Source organism: Saimiri boliviensis, chromosome 4 (genome assembly GCF_048565385.1).
Source record: "Saimiri boliviensis isolate mSaiBol1 chromosome 4, mSaiBol1.pri, whole genome shotgun sequence".
Classification (NCBI taxonomy): Eukaryota; Metazoa; Chordata; class Mammalia; order Primates; family Cebidae; genus Saimiri; species Saimiri boliviensis.
In genome coordinates this window covers 57,393,021-57,406,820 of record NC_133452.1, presented here as the reverse complement: position 1 = coordinate 57,406,820, position 13,800 = coordinate 57,393,021, and the positions used below count along the sequence as shown (strand labels likewise).

At 39.2% G+C, this 13,800-nt stretch overlaps 1 protein-coding gene across 3 annotated transcripts in view; it reads right to left on the bottom strand.

Annotated features, from left to right (window-relative positions):
- LAMA4 (laminin subunit alpha 4) overlaps positions 1-13,800 on the bottom strand; it is a 161,516-nt gene that overhangs the window by 50,230 nt on the left and 97,486 nt on the right. For all 3 annotated transcript variants that reach the window (XM_010346489.3, XM_074397586.1, XM_074397587.1), the window contains exons 14-16: positions 9,999-10,147; positions 2,998-3,139; positions 2,296-2,392 (exon numbers count right to left, since the gene is read on the bottom strand). In XM_010346489.3, the coding sequence (XP_010344791.1) occupies positions 2,296-2,392; positions 2,998-3,139; positions 9,999-10,147 (388 nt within the window). The remainder of the gene's footprint in view (positions 1-2,295; positions 2,393-2,997; positions 3,140-9,998; positions 10,148-13,800) is intronic.

The window sequence follows — 13,800 nt, the reverse complement described above, 5'->3', positions numbered from 1 at the left end:
CACAAGCACTTCTTTTGCATTTTCTCCGGATAGTGTGGAGAATTTGTATCGCACCCTGCCTCCTTCCTCTTTCAGTTTCCAAACATTAGTATACGAACAATGTTGTAGCTCTTATTTTTGGGTCTCATGACTGCAAAAACAAAAAAGGTCCTGGCTGACATACTGAGAAAGAATATATTTAACTCTATATTTGGAGCTCTTGATACAAATTGAACCTGGGAAGAGACAGAAAATCTATTTTGGGCTTGGTGTTTATAAGAAGAAATATTTCAAAAGAAGTGTGTTCTATTTGGAATTTACTATCTTACATAAATACTTCTCATTTTTCAAATGAGTTAAGTAGAAGATTCATTTAAATAGCAGCTTCTGAGATTATATTGATGATCAACTATGTGATATATATAATGAAAAGGAAAATTGGGAAAGATTACTGATCATTGAAAGGAATTTGGAAACGAAGAAAAGGTAATCTGAAATGATAACGTCATTTAGCAGATGACCTTGGTTTAATTTTAAAACTTGAATGTACCTCACAAATGTGTGTATTTTCAAGGGAAGACAGTCCTATAAAGTTCTCTTTTTTTTTTTTGAGTCTCACTCTGTCACCCAGGCTGGAGTTAAGTGGCACGATCTTGGCTCACTGCAGCCTCTCCCAGGTTCAAGCAATTCTGCCTCAGCCTCCGGGTAGCTGGGATTACCAGTGCTCACCGCCCCGCCTGGTTAATTTTTATACTTTTAGTAGAGATGGGATTTCACCAAGTTGGTCAGGATGGTCTTGATTTCCTGACCTTGTGATCTGCCCCCCTTGGCCTCCCAAAGTGCTGGGATTACAGGCATGAGCCACCGCGCCCAGCCCTGACAGTCCTATAAAGTTCTAAGCCACACAGTACTAACTCCTTATTGTTATTCCTTTTGCAAATAAGTACTTGAAGGGATTTGGCCAAATGAGATCATGAAATAGGTGAAAAGGTCTGCAAAACAGTCAAACAGGTTAATGCAGAGAGATTTATAAGACATAAAACATGGAACTTTGACGGGATGTCATTCCCAAAATAGTAAAGTGTTTTTTATGAGGTTCCATAACTCAATAATGACAGTAACTCAATAATGAGAGACTATATTACAAGTTATCAAAAAATAAAATAAAATATTTAAGTCACTGTGTCATGATGACTGACACATTCTGGTCTTTACAATACAAGAAACAAAAGCAATACATAGATATAGCAACATTTATTTAGAAATATTTTACTGTTAATATTCTAATTCTTCACCACTGATATTCTAAATATTTTCCATAGAGTGTGTTCATGATAGACTTAGATAATAAATTAATTAGACATGTAATAATTAGAATAGAGAAACAATGGCACTTTTTATTGCCTTTGTTTATCCACAAAAATAAAATAACAGTTGTTTTACGGGAAATAAACAGTTAAGTATCTGCGTATGAAAGCAAAGTGCATTTATCTTCTCTATATAATGGCTCTTTGCAAAAGAAAAGAATATGCATGATTAAATGAGATTAATTACTTTGACAAAGTTGGGTGAGGTTTTTGTTTTCAAACTTGGCTTTTGTTTTTAGGTGGTAGTTAGAAGTTTGCTAGATGACGAATTTCCAACCTCATTACTCAATGTTCAAAAATCCTTAGGAATTAGTTCATTATCTCAGAGATGAATAATGTTTAGTGAATTTTTTAGTCCATTCAATTGTTTTTAAGAGTAACTCACAAGATTCAAAATTGTCTAATGTGATTTTGCTTTTATTTTTTCTTCTCTCCCTCACTCTTGGATGCACACGCTTTATCAGGTGCAAACATTGGCCTTTGGAAAAACTTCCTTCCTTATGGTCATTAGGTCTGTCATAAATACAGTAAACTGTGTAGAATGCAAACTACAAGGCCTTCTGAATTGTTCAAGAAAGAGGAGATTCTGTACCATATAGTTTTAGTGTTAAGTGTATTTTATGACATTTCCCCTTAAAAATTGGGATTTATGGTAAGTGTCTACTAATCAGCCTATTTGATTAGCAGGAATATCAGCAATAGGTGAGATAGCCATATGTTTCCATATAGTTTACTACTTGGCCGTCATTGTTTTTTTTTAAAATCACAATTTTAAGTACCAAATCTTTACTCTTTTATAACTTGACTCTGAGCAGGAACTATTGATATGTTATTTAGTTATAATATTATTTATTCTTTAATCTTAGATTTTGGAAATCTCTGTCTACATGTATGAAAGGACGGAAGCAGCTGTACGTTAGAAGGGACATAGGAAAGGGAAGATATTTACTAGACTCTGCCTTTGCTTGCAGTTCTCTGGCTTGATTGAGGAGGTTCTCGCTTTCATCTTTATGGTAAATGATTTGAGTATCAATCCCACTCACCGCCTACAGAGGAATTGGGAGAAGACAGTAAAAATGACAGCAGAGGAAATAAGCTCTTCATGGTTGTAGGATTTCAATGACACAGTTTATCTGCTAAACACCAAGCAAAATTCATTCAGCTTCATTTTCACAACTGGTCAGATATAAATGTTACCATGAGAAAGCAATGTCTTTGGCATTTTCAAGGTAATTTTTTTTTTTTTGGAAAGATTAAGTGAACCCAGAACAAAGCCTTGGCCAAGGCTTGTCACATAGAAGCCATGCAATAAATGATTTGAGTTGAAAAAAATCTAAATGCATGCATAAAGCATCGTCTCTATCAGCAGACGCTAATTTTAAATACATATATATATTTTTTTCAGGGACTTTGAAAAAACCAATCTGTCAAAGAAAATGGCATTTGCTGACGGGAGTACAGCATATCTTGAAGAACCTGCAGACTGAAACCTTAATGGCCTTTATGAAATGGTCTTTCCTTAGTTCCCCTGCCCTTTCCACTCTTTCTGCCATTTGTATTTCACACTGGAAGTTCAAGAGATGACATGGGAAAGCAGAGAAGTCATAAAGTGGAAAAGGCAAAGTGTAAATGAACTTAAGGGAATACTCACATCATAAATTCGGTCAGTGGTGTTCAAAGCAAATTCTGCTGTTTCGTTGGCTTCACTAACATAATTGACAATATTTTCATAGACATTTGATGCATCCAAAGCCTTCTGTACCAGCCCGTTCATATCTGAACTGTGCAACTTTCTGTTAATAAACAAACATTGTTATTTCTCCTTCTTACCTTTTTGGGGAATGGGGCCATTTTTAATGCTTGTTTGTTAAGTACTTCTAGGATCACAGATGCTTCCTTCCTGTTATTCAAAGTCACCTGGCGTGACAAGGTTTTCTTGAGGGTCACACCTGCTCTGCATTCTTCTCTTTGCTGAACCCCATTTTGGTTCTGTGACAGCTGCCTGTCTGGCAGTGCAGCAGGAAAAGGGAATGATGATTTAAAAACAGCCTCTGCTCCTCTTTCAGCAGGAATCTGTTTATGTGATGGATGTCAGGCAGAGGAATGAACCCATGATCATCACTACCTAGTGCTTATCCAAATCGGCATTGTTGTTTCCTTTTCGTAGAGGAAGCCAAGGTTCTGGGAGAGTATGCAGAGCTTGTCTAGGGCACGTATTGTCAAGGTTTGTCTCACTCCTGAGGCCTGGCTGCATCCTGGGGCTCAGGAATGAGACAGCCCCAGCTGTTGGGAAGAAGGTCTTGATGTGTGTGTGGTGGAGTACATGTTGTTTGCTGAGAGGTGATGGCAAGGAACACTGAGCTATTCCCAGGAAGAAAACTGCTAGAACAAGTAAGCAATAGGAACTCGTCATGCACTAGTTAAACCAGTTCCCCAAACACAGGATATATGCTCTTGTCCCCATTGCTGACTTGCAAAGAGTGCTTTCTAACTTATTTCTATTTTAGTAGTGAACAGGCACTATCTGCCTGTTTAGTCTATCTTTATTCTATGAAGAAACATTGAGCACCTGCTTATTAAAAATAATCACTTGTTCATAAAGAATAAATACGTGGGTCAGAGTCTGCTCTGGGCTTTCAGCTGGGAAATGCTGTCAGTCCCCTGACGCTCCACTCCGTTTCCCGCGTTTGCATTCTATCTGTGTTTCTGTTTCTTAATTCCTTCAGCGCCACCTGGGTTGGGGTCTCTATGACTGAGCTGGTCTTGGCAAGTGGTGCCCAAATGTGGGGCTCGAACCCAGGACAAAGGGTCACCTGAACGATGGAGAAAGAAGCAGCTAATCTAAGCTGAAGGACATCCGAGAACTCTTGAAAAAAACCTCCCAGGGTAAGTTGGAGGAGCTCAGAAGGTCACAATGGGACAAGTTTCAAGCAAATGCAAAGTCTATCTTAGCTTGCTTCATTATTTGCTTAGAAGAGGAGTTAAGTTAGTACTAGCCGCATAACACCGCTTTTTAATGCAATTGGAAAATATTATCCCTGGTTTCCTGAGCAGGGAACTCTAGACATAGAAGAATGGGAAAAAGCGGGTACTACTTTTAAAAAAGCATGTAAAGAAGGAGCTGAGGAAATCCCAATCCCAGTATAGTCAGTTTGGGCAATGGTGCATTCAGCAGCAGAGCCGTTTCAAACTGTTGATAAGGAGGAAGATTCAGGGGAAGAAGGAGAATATAATTGGAATGAAGAAATTAAAGATAACCCAGTTAAGAAAAAAGAAAGACTAAATGAGGAAAAAGAAGGAGTTTGTCCATCAGCGCCTCCTCAGTATTTCATCAAAGAGTGGCCAGATCCACCTGATGTTTCTCCGTTAGAGGAATCAGAGGCTATCTTGAAAGTGAAACTGAAAGAGCAGTAATGGGTCTATTCAGGCTGGAATTCACCAGCTGGTAAAGACAAAGATTTAGAGGCTTGGCAGTTTCCTGTTATAATACACCCCCAAAGTCAACAAGGACAGTTTGAGGTAAGATTTGAGCCTTTTCCATTTAAACTTTTAAAAGAATTTAAACAATCCATTAGTCAATATGACCTGGGATCTCCGTTTGTTATGGGACTGTTGAAAAATAACAAGGGGAGAAATACTAGACATAGGTGATGGGGGGATGGAGGCAGCAAACCACCTTGCCATGTATGTACCTATGCAACAATCCTGCATCATCTGCACATGTACCCCAGAACCTAAAGTACCATTAAAAAAAAAAAAAAAAAGAAAAGAAAAAAAAAAACTGTGGCCACCTCTCACAGATTAATTCCTGCTGACTGGGGCACGTTAACTCGAGCTTGCCTATCTCCCTCTCCATTCTTACAATTTAAGAACTGGTAGGCTGACGAGGCTAATATTCAAGCTAGTATGAATGCCAATGCTCAGCCTCCAATTAATATTACCGTGGAGCAGCTCCCAGGAATTGATGCATAGGGTCTTTCACAAGCACAGGCCACTATGGCTGATTTAGCCATAGAGCAGATTGGGAAAGCGTGTTTAAGAGCTTGGGAAAAGATTACAATGGAAGGTGAAAAATTTCCATCCTTTAGTGCAGTGAGACAAGGACCAAAGGAGCCGTAAGCAGACCTTATAGCTAGATTACAAGAAGCTGTCAGAAAGGCAATTGCAGACACCGAAGCTCAGGACAGAGCACCACAGTGGCTAGCATTTGAAATGTGAAGGCAGAATGTCAGGTTGGTCCGAGTGTGGTGGTGTTACAACTAATTAACCACAACCAGTCAAAGATTTCTTTGTTCCTTCTCCACTCCCTCTGCTTTACTTAACTACAGAAGTGAAACGAAATTTCACATATTGGGCATATACTCCTTGCACTCCTCTGTTGCAACCTATGACATGGTTAGATCCCTCATAGATGTATACACTGATGATAGCTTGTGGATGCCGGAGCTGATAGTTAATCAAGGCTCGTCTCATCCTCAAGAAGAATGTATTTTCATGACTATCCCTCTCAGTTTTGAACATCTACCTATATGCCTAGTAGCAGCTAAAGGATGTTTACAATAAAAAAATTCAAACATGGCTAGCCATAGTACCTGGAAAAAATCAGACTTGAGCTCAGTTGCATATGATTTCTGTCCTTGGTATTTCTTACGATAATTTGGGAAATAAAACAACGTGTTTTGCCCACCCAAACCTGAATGTAGGCAAAATAAAGAATGGTCCTTTAAGTTAAAAATATTAATCAGGGAAGATTGTGTCACGGCAGAGGCTGAGGTGCTGTGCAATGATAGAATTATTATTGACTGGTCCCCTAAGGGAATATCTAGCATTAATTGCATCAATCAGCCCTTTTGTCATGACACAGAGTCAATTACGTGCTACACAAAAAATAATAACGGTCCCAAGTCAAAACCAAACACTACTATTGTTTGAAGAATTAGGGGCATAACAAAACCTAGGCCGAGCATGGTTTGGCTGACAATGGAAACTGAACAAAAAGAACTTTGGAAAATACTTATGGCCCTAAAAACCACAGAGGTCTTGAAAGGAAACTATACTAGATCCTGTTCCAGTAATTATTATTCATTCAAAATTGTAAATAATAAAACTCTTTGGATACAGAGTTGTGTTAAACCCCCTCATCTTTCGGTGGTGGGAAAGTTACAGATTTATTTTATTAACTCCAAAGTGCCATAAAAAATTGTAAGTTATTTTCTTGTGTGTTAATGCTTCTATGTTTAACTCTCACAACTCTATACTATTAGAGCTTGAGAGGGAATATGGCTACCTGTAAGCCTACCTATAAACCTGTCTTGTCCCTGGGAAGCATCTCCCTCAGTGCGTATTCTTACTGAAATTATACAAAAGGTTTTCAAATGTACCCGAAGATTTATTACAACTTTAATTTTAATTATTATGGGTCTGATTGCAGTCACAGCCACTGCAACCGTGGCTGGAGTAGCCTTGCACTCCTTCATACCAACTGCTGAGTTTGTCAACAATAAGCAAAAGAACTCCACTTTGCTGTGGCATTCTCAAACAAAGATAGATCAGAATATAGCTAACCAAATTAGTGATCTTCAGGAAGCAGTCTTCTGGTTAGGGGACAGAATTGTTAGTTTAGAATATAGAATTCAATTACAGTGTGATTGGAATACTTCTGATTATTGTATTACTCCTCATCCTTACAAGGAAGCTAAGCATAATTGGGAAAAAATAAAGCATAACATGGAAAGGCATGCTGGAAACTTATCTTTGGATATAGCTAAATAAAAAAAGCAAGATTTTCAGGCTTCTCAAGCACACTTAACTTTAATTCTGGGAATGGAAGTGATTGAGGGAGCTGCTGATGGATTAGCAGTCCTAAATCCAGTGACCTGGGTAAAAACACTTGGAGGATCTCTGGTTGCTGTTATGATTGTGTTATTAATTTGTCTTATTTCTCTTTGTGTAGTCTGCAGGTGCGGATTCCAAATCCTCCGAGAAATAGTTCACCATGATAAAGCTGTGCTTGTTTACCTAGCTTACCAGGAAGACTGGTTGGGAGAAGGTCTTGATGTGTGTGTGGTGGAGTACATGTTATTTGCTGAGAGGCAATGGCAAGAAACACTGAACTATCCCCAGGCAGAAAACTGCTAGAACAAGTAAGCAATATGTACTGGTCATGCACTAGTTAAACCAGTTCCCCAAACACAGGATATATGCTCTAGTCCCCATTGCTGACTTGCAAAGAGTGCTTTCTAGCTTATTTCTATTTTAGTAGTGAACAGGCATTATCTGCCTGATTAGTCTATCTTTATTCTATGAAGAAACATTGAGCACCTGCTTATTAAAAATAATCACTTGTTCACAAAGAATAAATACGTGGGTCAGAGTCTGCTCTGGGCTTTCAGCTGGGAAATGCTGTCAGTCCCCTGACGCTCCTCTGTTTCCCACTTTTGCACTCTATCTGTGTATCTGCTTCTTAATTCCTTCAGCGCCACCTGGGTTGGGGTCTCTATGACCAAGCTTGTCTCAGCACCCAGCCCTTCCTCAGCACACAGCCCTAGCTCAGTCCACCCCCACCCCTGCCCTTCCATACCCTAAACTCTGCCTTTGGTCCTCTCTGGCCTGTGTAAGGTTAATCCAACATTGACTGAGTACCCATCACACACTGGGCACGCACACACAGGGGCTAATAATGTAAGATATAACAGGAATAAAATATGTAAATGCTTGGTAGACCATGCCTGGCATCTGGTAATCATCAGGGTTTATCATTAGACCTACATCACTTCCTGAATTGCGATTGGACTGGCATGTCGCTCCTAAAAATACAAAAATTAGTCAGGCTTGGTGGCGCACACCTATAATCCCGGCTACTCGGGAGGCTGAGGCAGGAGAATTGCTTGAACCTGGAAGGCGAAGGTTGCAGTGAGCAGAGACCATGCCACTACACTCACTACACCTCACTACACTCAAGCCTGGGTGACAGAATGAGACTCTGCTAAAAAAAAAAAAAAAAATGCCTAGGGCCTATAGAAGTCATGTGGCTCTGTTCTGCAGAGGGCATTCTAATCTAAATACTCACTACCTGTTCCTCCCCACAACCTCTTCTTAGAAAGTGGCTCAGAGAGCAAAATCTGGGGAAGACAGATAAGAAAACATTTTAAAGGAAAGGGAAAAAAGAAACAAGATGTTACAAATATGTATTAATATTATTAATATTTTAAATTTTGCTCATGAGAGTGGTAAGATATAAGAGCATGAAACAAAGCCTTTATGACTTTGCTTTTATTACTAGGCACAGAACGAGTACTACCTCAATATTCAAATTAAAAAATGTGTTATTGAAATAGAAGCTTCTTTATGCATTATGTTTGTCTTTGAGCACGGCATGTAAATCATTGTGTACACCTGACAGATGCAGAAGGATATTCACATTTTGAATGAAGATGTCCCTAAATTGAAATGCTTTCATGAACATATAGTCAGAAATATTCTAATTACAAAAGGACTTGAGGGTGATTGATGTTTTGGATCATGTTTCATGTAAAGCATGTAGTAACTGTCTTAGAATCATGCTGGAACACTGTTTGTTGCAGAGTGGCATTATGCAGGTGTTATATTTTGGAATCTCAATGAATGGGATGTAGTTACCAAAGTGATAGAGAATAATGAAGAGAGCCATAAGATGGATCTCAAAAACAATATTCTGCCAATATAGCATATTATCAAAACAGTATTTTTTCTAAGCTCTATTTATTGCCTTCATCAAAAGCTAATTTTCTAGGGCCATGATACCCAGCAGGATATAGCACTGTCTCACCCACTCATACCCCAAGGTTTTATATAATTTCTTTTTTTTTTCCTCTTCATAGGAGATTTGGAAGAGTGTTTGAAAATTTTGGCAATCAAGAATAAGAAAGTGATTTATATTTTGAACAGAAGTTAATATTGGTTCTTATTTTATTCATGACCTTTACTGGTCCTTTTTTTCTAATCTTTCTCTATAATGATCTCATTATTTACCTATTATTTCAGGGTCATGAATTCAATTCTGATCTTTCAGTACTTTTCAATTAACATTAATTGAGTGTCCAGGGGTTATGTGACTCTATTCTAGGTGCTGGGAGGAAAATTGCCAATTGATTTTCTCTTAACAGGTGTTGAAATAAAATAGTTCCTGCTGGGCACTGTGGAGTATTTATCAGAAGTCAGTTATATTGCCAATTCCCAGCCAGCTTTACTTAAGACACTTGGGTGTGGAAAGATAATGCTGTCTATGAAATAAATAGATGATGTTAGAATTAGACCTTCTAAAGGATCTGATTTATTTGACAATGTTTTATACAGCATTTATGACCCTAACCAAAAAGTCTTCATTCATCCTACTAATAATTGCAGAACGAACACCTTCCTCTTCCCGGAACACAGGCCTTTAATGTAACAGATTTTTTAAAATCAAAAAGACCATCTCCCCCAAACAATGGCAATGAACGATGATGGACTTTCAGATGGACCAAACAACCAAGCGACATATCAACAAATAAGCATACGTATCCTTAACCAACCTGCTAAAATTGTATCTTAGTAGCTCTGGCATATGGAACGGAATAGTAACATTTTCTTCAGCCCATGTAGATCTTTGCATTTTTAAAACCAGGGTATTACCTGCTCAATTCATTAGCTTCCTGTTGAAGGTCCTGTGCATGGTCAATAGCTTCTTGGACTAAATCATGGCTGAGGTTACTTAGGTTAGATAGTTTTACTTGTAGTTCATTTTTGGCTCCATCTATTTCTGCATAAATCCCTGATGCATTCTAAAGAAAAACATTTTTTAAATAAATAAATTGAATTTAGAAGAACTTAAAACATTTTTCCTAGGTACCGAAAGAGATTCTCCATTGTTTCTTATTTTGAAGGTCAGTAAATGCTCGTGCAGAGCCACATAAGTCTAAAATGCTCTAAGTAGGCATCTATTTATCCTGCATTGTCAGTGCTTTCCTCTCTATCGATTGCTTCCCTAGCATTCACAACCCAGAAATGCTCTACCATTTCAGACCTGACACCTAAACTTAGCTAAAACCTTCAATTATCTACACATTTCCCTAATGTTACCACAGTACTTTTCTGCTCTCTTCATAGCAAATTATTTCAAAAACGGGAAGTTGTTCATATATGTTGTCTCTATTTTCTCTTTATATTCCCCATTTTGACCTATTCCTATCTGATTTCTACTCCATTACTCCACCAAAAGAGAAGTTCGCTTAATGACATCTAAGTTACTAAATCCAATGACATCATTCCATTCTCTTCTTATCGGACCTTTCAGCTCCATTTCATGTGGTTGACTACTTCCTGAAACTCACCTTGTGACACAGGCTTTCTTGGTTTTTAATCCAACCACAAACCTATGATTTTGCCTAAAGATCATGCAACTGTGGAGATGGATGCTCCTGCAAACCCATGACTTTCAGCCTTGGATGGCCCCTCAATGCTGCAGGGATTGTTCTTCTAGTCACCCAATAGTAATTCTAAACATTGTCATTACTTCTAAGTCAACATTTCCTTCACCCACCCACATCTGATTCTAAACAGATCACTTTCTTTTTTGTTTTATTTGGAGGTCATCAACTGTTAGTGGGGACACTTCTTCCACACTTCTGATGTCTCCTCTATATGCAGGGAGCCCAGTGAGTGAAACTCCAGACTTCTCTACCCCTTTCCTCATTCTACTCCTGTGAGAGGGGAGGGATGGATTTGATGGGTAAATTTGGGAAGATTAACTCTACAGGCTCTGCTCAATTCCACCTTTCTTTGTCCTGGGAGCAAGCTGTCAGCAGAAAGCCTGAGTTTTCCTGTGTTCCTCCACATAAGAGCTGTTTTGGGCAGAACTCCCATCTAAGCCTCAGGGTGTTGCCTGTCTGGGTGGGCACAGCTGCCTAATTCTGGAACTGAATGTCAGCTGCTCCACTTGGCTAAGAGACCTAAAGCCATGCCTGCTGCTTAGCTGCTTTGGAAATAAGGCAACCTCTTGGTCTGTGTATTTACTATTTTATTTATGTTTCAACCTGTTTAGAACTTGGATTCTGGAAAGGAGCACTGTTTATGGGTAACCCCCTCAGAGACTCCAACACCAATGGACAGGAATTTCCCCCACTTTTTGCTACCAGCCCCCAGCCCCTCCCCACAAATTCTATACATGATTTATAGCTACACCTACACATAAATTTCTCTCCAATTTTAAGAGAAAAAGTGTTCATTTTCTGTATAAAGCATGCTGCCCCACTGTCTTGGTAACCCTGTTATTCATTCCTGCTTCCTAGCTACTGACTCTTCTCAGATGTAAACATGCTCAAGTATCTCCCAGCAAAAACTGAAAAGTCTTATTCTTTCACTCTAGGCTCCCTTCTAGTGTTTTCTCTTGCTTTGATGCAGTGCACTTTACGGAAATTGTTCTTGCCAAGATTACCAACACCTGGCCCCAAATCGCCAGATCCTCTTGAAATTTCCCCACCTTTATTTACTGGATCTATCTGTGGTTTGCTACAGTGCTGGTCATTGTATTTGCTTAAAACTCTTTCTTTTTGTAGCTTCTGTGACTGTGCTGTCTCCTGTGTCTCGTTGTTCCTTGATCAGGAAAGAGACCATGAAAATTGGTGTTTGACTCCCAGCCCTTTCCTCTTCCCTGAGTAATCTAACTTCCTTCTCTGAGAGCAGTCTTCTAGTATTCCAATCCATTCTCTACTATCTTGCAGGAAAGGTAATCTTTCTACTAACAAAGCCTGACCATGTTACTTCCCTTCTCAGAATCAGCCAGTTGCTTTGCAGGAATGAGTCCAATTTCTAAGCATGGCTTCATCGACTGACCACTCTTCTCTCACCAATTTCATCAATTCTCGTGACCCCCAACCCACTATATCTTGTGGTGTAACCTTGACCCACTGCTTGTTGTTTTAATGCTCCATAAATTTTTCTGGTCCCTATACTTTTGCACATGTTTTCCCCTGCTGGAATAATTTTCTTTTTTCTCTCTCTAATCTACCTGGAAAAGCTCTACTCCTCCTTTATAATTCAGCTCAAATATCACTTCCTTTTTGTAGCCATCCCTAACCTCCTCAGGATGCGTTAAGTGTTGCCACGTGTTTTTATTATTCATTCATGTGTCACATGATTGTAATAATATTAAGTGATTGTTTAACTCACCACGTCATACAGTCGTGGGAGGCAGAAACTGAGTTTAACTTATTTTTGTAATCCCAGAATGTAGTACAAAGTGTTCCTAGTACAAAGGGTTTATTTTTGTGGAGGCAGTATTAAACCTCTAGCCATTTTGATTGGTTATCTGGGGAACAATACTTGGAAAAAAATGCCTTTTAATTGTATAAGTGGAAAATAGACGATGGACATACCACTTTTACTCATTCATCCAATCAACAAATATTGCCTGTGTGCCCATTACAGACCAGGCACTGTTTTAGGAGGCAGAATACCTTTGAACATAGTCTCCATTTTCAAGGAATTTACAGTTGAGTGGGGGATATACAGATAATAAACAAGTGATGAAATAAGCAAATAAGCTAATTTAAGGTAGTAAAAGACATTTTGAATAACTATGACAGGTGGGATGGGGGTAAGGGGTTCGCTTGGATGGAAGAGTCATAAGAACACCAGCCATTTGAAGATCTGAGGGCAGCAGGTGCAGAGGTCTCAAGGCAGGAAATAAGTATGGTATGTTTGAAACACAGAGAGTTTGTTGGGGTGTAGTGTAGTGAGTGAGAAGAGAGCTGGGTATGTCGTCAGAGAAGTGGGTCTGAGCTGTGTCATGTACGGTCTCATGGGCTGTGATAAAATAAGCTTGTTTCTTACTTTAAGTGCCACTGGAAAGTGTGTGTAGGAGAAATAATGTTGGTTATGTTTTCAAAGAATTGTTCTGCTCCTGCACAGAGAATAAGCCTTGAAGGACAAGAGTGGAGACAATTGGACCAGCTCGGAGGCTCTGGTGGCCATTTAAATTGCAGATGAGGTGATTTGCACCAAAGAGTAGCAGTAGAGACTTGGAAGTGGTCAGAAATCAAGATTCAAGGCTCAGTGCGGTGACTCATGCATGTAATCTCAGCACTCTGGGAGGCCAAGGCAGTGGATCACCTGAGGTCCAAGAGTTCAAGACCAGCCTGGCCAACATGGTGAAACCTTGTCTCTACTAAAAATACAAAAAATTATCTGGGCAAGGTGGTGGATGCCTGTAATGCCAGCTACTCAGGAGGCTGAGGCAAGAGAATTGCTTGAACTCAGGAGGCAGAGGTTGCAGTGAGCAGAGATCACACCATTGCACTCCAGTCTGGGCAATAAGGGTGAAACTACGTCTCAAAAAAACAAAACAAACAAACAAAAAAGAAATCAAGATTCATTTTAGAGATAAGGAGAAAGGAGAAAGCAGTAGTGACCCTGGAGCTTTAATTTGAGCAATTGG